We start from the raw sequence: 8,930 nt of genomic DNA on the forward strand, positions 1-8,930 counted from the left end.
TGCTTACCAATTGAGCCACCCAGGTACCTCTGGACATTTTAGATTGGTCAGAGGATATTTATTAAATAAAAGGGACCAGGAAATATGGGATTTGATCTTTTTATCCAGGGGCAGGGGAAGAACTAGCAATACAGAAAAATATGTAAAAGGAAAGAGGTGTGAAGACGAAAGCTGCTTTGTAATTATATATATATATTTTTTAAGATTTTATTTATTTAGTTGACAGAGATCACAAGTAGGCAGAGAGGAGGGCAGAGAGGGGGAGGAAGCAGGCTCCCTGCTGAGCCGAGAGCCCGATGTAATTATATTCTCTAAGTCATGATTGATTCATTCCATAGGTAACCTGATACCTATACAGGAAACAGAAGTATCAGGACCCCCCACCCCATACCCTCTGATCACTAAATACTCTACCATATATAGATGTGAGCCCATGCCCTGCCTTGGCCGATTAAAAGACCCCCACCGACTCCCTCCCAGTGCGACTTCCCCTGACTGCAGCTTTCCAGAGCCAGGGGAACCTCGCCTGAGGGTGCCCACCTCCTCCCGGGGTGACTTTCCTGGCTCCCCCTCTCCTGAGCCCTGAAACTATGCCAGAGAGTGACTTTAATAAATCTTGATTTGTGCCTATCTTGCCTAGTGTCGTGATTATCTCGCCTTTAAAACCTTACACAAACAAGGGTGTGCCACCACTTCTTCGAGATAGTGATTTCATCTCATTTGGGTATATAGTGTCAATGTTAGCAATAGAAATGTTCTTTTACCAGCACCTCCTTGCCCTCAATTTTTTTTTTTTTTTTTTTTAAGGAATAGCAGAGAATTGGAATTTGACACACACAAGCCCTGGCAAAACCACAAGCAAGTCCAGAAAACAAAGGATACCTCCCATGTGGGGAAGGAAGCAGCATTCCTCATCCCTCCAGGCAACAACAGCTCCCTCAGTGAGAAGCCACCACACTTGCAATTCCAACTTGCCTGTGTTTCAGTCGTAACTTGTCTGGCATTGGCAGTTCTCCTGTATTCCTCTAAGAAACCCCCTTTTCCAGAGAAACGCAGGGAGGTGGGGACTGTTATAGAGGAAAAGCCCATTGGCGTACACTGGGAGTTCTGCGTGTAATGGCGGCCTCTTGCCAAGGACAGAATCTTCCTCTTGCTGAGGTAGTCACATAGGCTTCTTCTGGTTGGTTCTGCAAAGGGTTGTATGTGTTATACCGTGAAAGCTTCCCCTTCTGGGCTTCTGACTCCCATTTTAAGTGAGGTTTGCTTTATGCAGTTTCAGAGGAGATTAAGACAATAAGAAAAAGAGAAGTTTCGATTTTATAAATTCATTAACATGAAGCCATCAGGTAGATATTCTAGAAGCTGCTTTCTCAATTACACACGTCTTTGGTTGATGTACATTCTTTGTTTACTTGTTTGTTTACATTTTAAAAGACCCATGCACAGGGGCGCTTGGGTGGCTTGGTGGCTCGGTGGCTTAAAGCCTCTGCCTTGGGCTCAGGTCATGATCCCAGGGTCCTGGGATCGAGCCCCGAGTCAGGCTCTCTGCTCAGCAGGGAATCTGCTTCTCTTCCTTTCTCTCTGCCTGCCCTCCTGCCTACTTGTGATCTCTGTCTGTAAAAAAAAAAAAAAAAAAAAAAAAAAAAAAAAAGGAAAAAAAAAAAAGACCCATGCACAGTTTTCAAGAAAAGGGTTTTCATCTCATTCTGCTCCCCCCCAATACTCAAATCCTGAGAATCTTCCTTACAATGCCTCAGTGGCTCAGGGAAATGGGTATTACCCCTGTTTTACAGATGAGGGACTGAGGCACAAGGAGATGAAGGTCATGGGAGTGTCTCTGAGTGTCCTAAGACGCGCAACACAGGGCCCAGCACAGGGTCAACTTCTCGGTTTTCCTGCCTAACCCCACAGAAACTGGGTGGGGTTGGGGGGGGGAAGCTAGTGATGTAGTTTGGGGTCTTTCCTGGCATGTGGAAAATATCACATTTTCATAACGAGCTTGTCTAGAAAGGCTTCCTTCGGCCACAGAGAAAGATAAATTAGGAAATTATGAGACACAGGCGGGGAGGAGTGGGAAGTTTCCAGAAATGGCCAGAGATAAAACAATAGGACATGGTGGGGAGGTGTCTGGCTGGCTCAGTCATTAGAGTGTGCAGCTCTTGATCTGAGAATCATGAGTTTGAGCCCTGCGTTGTATGTAGAGATTGCTTAAATAAAGTTAAAAATAAGTTAAAGAACAACAACATGACAGGGGATCCTCTTGTGACCCCGTGTCCCTCATCCTTCCTTCCTTCCCTCAGCCATGAGCAGTTAGAGGCCCTTACCTGGGGCAGTTTCTGGAGATTGGGGACGAGAAGCACCGGGACTTGACGCCCAGGACCTTCAACTTCACAACAAACTTCTGGGCGCCAAAGGACTCAGGACAGCAGAGTTCAAAGCAGGGCCAGAAGGTGCAGTTGGGGCCGCAAAGGCGAGTCCGATTCAGAGGCAGGATGGTGTCATCATCACAGCATTGCTCCAAGGGGTTATAGAGGTGGTCCCCACACCTGGGGGCAGGCTGGCACAGCCACAGCCCCGAGGCCATGGGGGCATCTGGTGGAGACACTGATGCTGTGGGTTCAAGAAGGACCAGATACCCACTTCCCAAGGGCACCCTCCTCCCTCCCCATTCTTCCCCACCCTTGTCCTTACCTGTGACTACTTTTGCCCACTGGAGGAAGAAGATTGTTATGCAGACAGAAACTATGGGAGAAAGAAGGGGGGCTCTTTTAGGGTTCCCCGAGTTAGTTCCAGCATGTGGGGCTTCCTGTACACACAATGCCAAACAATTCTGAGACACCAGCAGGGTGGGAATTCAACTCCATTCTGCGGCTGCTATGCAGAGATAGAGGTTATAACAGTTTTTTTTTTTTTTTCTCAATAGCCAGGTGAAGAGATCATAGGTGGAGTCTGGGGAAGGAAGGGTTGCGGCGCACCTATCCGGCTGCAGGTGTGCTGCTCTCCCCATCGCCCGTGGACTCACCAGACTGGAAGCCCTCCAAACCTAATCCTTTTGGGTTTTTATGGTGGGGCTTATTGCATGATCGTGTCTGACGAAGTCACTGGCCATTGGCCGGTTGGGTCTCTAGCCCCTCTCCCCTCCCAGGAGCTAGGGAAGGTGGGAGCAAAAGTTCCATCCCTTTATTCATAGGATTGGTGCTCCTGGCTGCCAGCTCCCATTCTGGGGTGCGGTCCAAAAGTCACCTTCATTCACAAGATTCCCGTTTCACCTTTACGCTTCTGAATCATTTTAACAATCAGTGAAGCCCAACTCTACCTGAGGAATATATTTTGGTTATTTGAATCAGGTATGTATTTCTTATAAATCATTATATCTCAGGGTGGACCATGGGGCAGAGAAAGTGGCCGTGGGATCCTCGGGAAGGTGAGTACGGAAGAAGCCGCAGGTCAGGGGGATCTACAGGTGTGGATTTGGATTTGGGGCCACCCCGGCAAGGGCGTTAGCTCCGGCAGGCGCTGCGTAGCTGGGGCTCTCCAGGGGAGGGTATTCAGGGAAGACTGAGTCCTCAGCCTTGGCTCCCAGATAGAAGGCATCTGGTTTGTTAAAGAATGGAAGGATGGAGCTGTTTGTTACAGATGCCTCTGAGGCGACCAGGGGTGGGGGAGGAGCCTGGGATGATGCTGAAGTGTGGGGGCTGCGCTGGGGCTGGAGGGGGATGGTGCTAGCCTTTGGGGGTCCTCCTTACCTGAGACGGAGCTTCGTGGTGTCATCACTTCCGAAGAGGTGCTAGGACAGTGAAGGAGGCTGGTCAAGTCTGGAACTTGATTGTACCCTGTGGGCAGACTTCTGTCACCAGTTTCTGATTGAGCCATTCAGATCAGGCCACTCCCAGCTCTCCAGCACTTTCCATAGGAATCACCAGCACCTAGTTGTTTTAAAAGGAGACTATTTGGTCTGTCCTTAGGTGTGAGCTCCTAAAAATAACTCACAGACAGACTCACTGCTGCTTCCCAGGCTACTCCAGGCTTCACCTGCCTGCAGCTTGGCCCCGCAGGGTTGGGATGCTGGCTACCAATTCGTCTGGTCAACATCATGTATCCTGGGCACTGAGGGGGAATGAAGGCTTCATCACAGCGACACCCGTTCCACATCCCCAGGCTCAGCCCCATCCACATCCCTGACTCAGTTTCCCAGCTCGTGCCCAGTGCCGTACACATCTTGGTTCCCACTCCAAACCCAATTTCTCTAAAATGTTTAATTTTTAATTTTATTTTATTTAAATGCAATTGATTAACATACAGTGTATTATTCATTCCAAAGAGAGGGTTCAGTGATTCATCAGTTGCAGACAACACCCAGTGTTCATTACGTCACGTGCCTGCCTTAATGCCCGACGCCCAGTTACCCCAGCCCCCTCCCCCCCGCCCTGCCTCCTCCAACAACCCTGTTTGTTTGCCTAGAGTTGAGTCTCTCATGGTTTGTCTCCCTCTGATTTCACCTGATTTTTCCCTCCCTTACCAGTAAGCTCCTCTGTTTTGTTTCTTATATTCCACATATGAAGGAAGACATATGATATATGTCTTTCTCTGATTTATTTCACTTAGCATAATCTCTTCTAGTTCCATCCATGTTGTTGCAAATGGTAGGATTTTGGTTTTTGTTTGTTTGTTTGTTTGTTTTGAAGATTTTACTTATTTATTTGTCAGAGAGTGAGAGAGAGCACAAGCAGGCAGAGAGGCAGGCAGAGGCGGAGGGAGAAGCAGGCTCCCCGCCGAGCAAGGAGCCCAATATGGGGCTCGATCCCAGGACTCTGGGATCATGACCTGAGCCAAAGGCAACTGCTGAACCAACTGAGCCACCAGGGAACCCAAGATTCCACTGTGCATATTTACAACATTTTCTTTATCCATTTGTCTGTCAGTAGGCATTTGGGCTCTTTCCACAGTTTGGCTGTTGTGGACATTGCTGCTATAAACATTGGGGTGCAGGTGCCCCTTTGGATCACTATGTTTGTATTAACTTCATTTTACAGAGGAGGAAAAGGAGGTAAAATGTGTTCCCGCTGTCATGCAGGTGGTGGGCATGCAGGAGTCTAACCCAGCCAGGCTACTCTGAAGATAGGTACCCGATCCTCTTCGTTCTGGGATGTCCCTCCCTATCCCCTTGGCCTGCTCTGGTCTAGCTCCTCCCAGCCCCTTCATTATCATCACTTGGCAGTCATCACTCACCTGGGGACATACAATGCCTCCCCATCTCCCCAACAAGGCAGGTAGTGGGATCTTCTGAAGTACCCGTACAAACCAGTTCCTCTACAGCTTACCCCTGTCCAGGATCCCCAGGGCTTTAGGTTGGCATCCAGACCCCTCACCATGGCTTGCAGGCTCTTTGTCATCTGATCCTTGCCGATCTCTCCCCTTCTGATAGTTCCTACTCATGTCATACTCTTCCTTCTTGATTTCTCCAAGCCAGCCCCTCTTCCTGGAGTGCCAGTTTCTCTGCCCCTGGGATTGGCCAGTAAGTTTTCATTATGGATTCCAACAATACCCCTCACTTGGCGGGATTAATACTTATCCACTGACCACTCTTTCTGTGTTCTGCTCTGTGCTGGGGGCCCATCAGGGATCATGACATCCTTGGTCCTGTCTTTCTGGGGCTCACAGTACATGGGGAAGACAGACCCATCCCAGGACAGTGAGACTGCCCCAGGTGCATACCATGGGGGTGTCCAAAGGGTCAGGGAAGACTTTCTGGAAGAGCCATGGGATCAACATAAGTGAAGGCCTGGGGATAGAGTGAAGGGGACTGGGAGATAGGACTCAAAGGTGTTGCACAGGGTCACAGGTTACCCGTGCACTGAACACTCAGGCTCTGGGGCATGTGGTGGGGTCATGGGCTGTGACCAAGCCTGCCAGCCCCCGTCCCTGCTGAGACAGAGGTCACTCACCAATGGGGTAGAATCCCAAAAACAAACAAAAGAAGCAAAACTGCCACTTCCAGTTGGTGACTGGAGAAGAATTAGGCACAAACAAGTCAGCTGCAAGAGATTCGGAGCAGAGGACAACACTGGAAAAGGACGGCTGCCAGGAGCAACTCCACAGTCTCACTTTTATTAGATAGAAACAATAGCCAACAGAAGGACCGATGAAGGTCAAACTTTAGTCATTCTTGCGGACAAGCAAGGAGGAGGGTAAGGTTTATAGTTAACCAAGCACATTCAAAGGACTCATCTAACTAACACCGGGCGCTTCTGGGAAGAGAAAGGAGCGATCACGGAAAAGGGAAGCAGGCGGTTTTTGTTCCACCCTGAGCTGACCGGGCGTTCCCGGGGGCTCGGCTTCTGTGAAGGGGCGGACTTCCGCCCTGAGCGAGCCGGGCATCCCCAGCTGCCCAGCTTCACGGTCGTACGTCATCCTTCTCCCCAAAGACCTGTTGCCAGTATATGTATTTCTTAAGGCCATATCTAAATGTGCTTGGCAACTAGTAAAATCCTCCAGGGGTTACAGTTTAAGTAACAAACTGTTCCGAGGGGCAGCAGCACAAAACCAGACAAGCCAATGATTAAAACAATCAGAGATTGTAATAGAAGCTAAGAAGTCACACTGAGTGTGGAGAAGGAGCAGTGGGAGACCTGGGAAGCTGACATGGTAGAGAAAGACCCAGAGGAGGCGTCACCTCAGCGAGATCTGAAGAAGCCAGCAGTGGAAAGGGAGTTCCAGACAAAGGGAACAGAAGCGCAAGTACAAAGTCCCAATGTGTGGTTTGGCCATGTAGGGATGGCGGCGGGTGGGGAGGCTGGAGTGAAGACGGGAGGAGGCAGGAGGGCCACAGAGCTATGTACCCACAGGAAGGAGGAATAATCAATTACGATGCTGGAGTATTTGCCCTCCTGGCCCTGCCCTGAGCATTTTACATGCGTTGCTTCATTGGATGCTCACAACCGCTATAAGGGTCGTAGTCTACCTGAATTTTAAAGAGGAGGTAACAGAGGCTTGGGCTTAAATAATTTGCCTACGTCATCCCAGCGATGATGTGGCAAAGCTGGGATTTATGCTAAATCTTTAGGACCCCTCCTCTTGGTTACAATAGCCTCAAACGTCAGGAGGGTAATGGCTTCTAGTTTGGTCACCCTGCTGTCCCCAACACCTAGAACAGTTGGAGCTAGTGCACAGTGTTTGGAGAACTTGGACTTTCCCATAGGACAAGAAAAAGTAAGAGAGCTTCTGCTTTCTGCCCTGCAAGAAATACTGAAGCATAAAAATACAAAAATGACTTGCTCCTTTCTGGAAACATGGGCGGAGATTTAAGGGAGTAGTTACCATAAGGGAGTAGAAATTACCCAGCCACAGAAGGAAGTCAAGCAATAAGGAGACGGCTATTAGATGTGTATTATAAACTAAGGGGAGAATGTGAGGAGTTTTCACTCAAGGCTGGCGACAAGTTCATTGTGTTCTTTTTCAGGAAGCCTTACAGTGAAGAGAGGAAGCAAAAAGAAAACCCCATACCATAGTTGGCTTGGAAAGTTTTGCAGTCTACCAGCTCCTGGAGTGGGGTAGGGACAAGGCCTCATTCAGCTTAGAACCAGATCCACAAGCTGCCGCCCCACACAACACCTTCATGAAAGCCTGGATCCCCAGGTTCTTCACGAAAGGCTGGCTGCATGGAGAGTACGTGTAGATAATGAGTCAACAGGGAGGGTCAGGAGGTGGTGGCGGCTGAACAGGGGCCATGATACTCCCCACAGAAAATTTCAGACCTTTTACAGGAGCTGGAAGGAGCAAAAAATCCTAACATCGTTTTGGGGAAAAATACTGATTTATAATATATGTGATTTTTATGAACACACAATGTATACGCAGCAAAGTTTACAAATACTTTTTGTGGGATGAATTTTAATATTCACCCATTCTGTGATGGGGAGGAGAAAATAATTTTCCCTTCTAACCTTCTAAGTTCTGAGCTCAGGTCCTTTACACTTCTTATCTGCATAGGAGATACCCAAGGGAAAATCGGTAACTCCCCAAAGTGACAGAGATTTCAGAATTAAATACCATCCTAATAGGAAAAGTGGAGGAGGGAGGTAGACCTGTTAGGGAAGAGTACATGGTTTTAAAAAGGATGTATTTATTTATTTTAGAGAGAAAGAGAAAGGGGAGGAGAGGTGGTAGGTAGGGAGGGAAGGAGAGAGAATCCCAAGCAGACTGCGCTGAGCACAGAGCCTGACTCGGGGCTTGATCCCACAGCAGTGAGATCAGGACCTGAGCTGAAATCAAGAGACGCTCAACCAACTAAGCCACCCAGGTGCCCCAAGAGTAAATGACTTTTAGGGAAGATGAATGGGCACTTAGAAGGATAGGTGGAAGGTGTAAAGTTTTTCCGGCGAGATAAACACAACACCAGGCAAAGTGGGTGCAAGGCAAGATTCATTGAAAACGCTCTCCGGCGAAGTTTCAGGGCTCAGGAGAAGGGGAGCCAGGAAAGTTGCTCCGGGAGGAGGTGGGCCTCCTCAGGCGAGGTTCCGTGACTCTGGAAAGCAGAGTGGTGGAAGCCGCGCCCAAGGCAGGGAGGAGGGGGCTTTTAAGGGGTCTCAAGGGGAGAGCTCAGGGGTCTTTTGGCAAGTTTCCCTTATTTGGATATTTCGCCTGCTCGTCGGGGTCCCATTGGTCCCCTGGAGCCCGGGGCAGGGGTCTCAGATTCCTGCTTGTCAGGGTCCCATTGGTCCATGGGAGCCCAGGGCAGGAGGGTCTCAGATTCTTGCTTGGGCCTTTGTTCTCCTGTCCGAGCTCAGGTCTTGTGGTGGGAACTTTCGCCATCTTAAGTAGCCCTTTCCGCCAGCCCAACAGAAGGTATGATAGTTTGTGACAATGTCTTTCTGGGTTTGGTATCGACTTCTCATCTCCTCTTCTGCGATGAAAGTCTATCTTTCCTGGTT

General features: G+C 49.1%; 1 protein-coding gene across 1 annotated transcript; it reads right to left on the reverse strand.

Annotated features, from left to right (window-relative positions):
- Positions 1–677: 677 nt before the first annotated feature.
- On the reverse strand, positions 678–4,214 carry LOC116579971 (insulin growth factor-like family member 3). Its single transcript, XM_032325973.1, has 4 exons — positions 3,747–4,214; positions 2,692–2,742; positions 2,325–2,592; positions 678–1,187 (listed from the first exon to the last, which is right to left on the reverse strand). Exons 1-4 carry the CDS (start codon positions 3,871–3,873, stop codon positions 1,163–1,165), a joined length of 471 nt encoding a protein of 156 aa, XP_032181864.1. The 5' UTR covers positions 3,874–4,214; the 3' UTR covers positions 678–1,162.
- Positions 4,215–8,930: the final 4,716 nt, after the last annotated feature.

This window comes from Mustela erminea, chromosome 19 (assembly GCF_009829155.1).
Source record: "Mustela erminea isolate mMusErm1 chromosome 19, mMusErm1.Pri, whole genome shotgun sequence".
In the NCBI taxonomy this organism is placed as follows: Eukaryota; Metazoa; Chordata; class Mammalia; order Carnivora; family Mustelidae; genus Mustela; species Mustela erminea.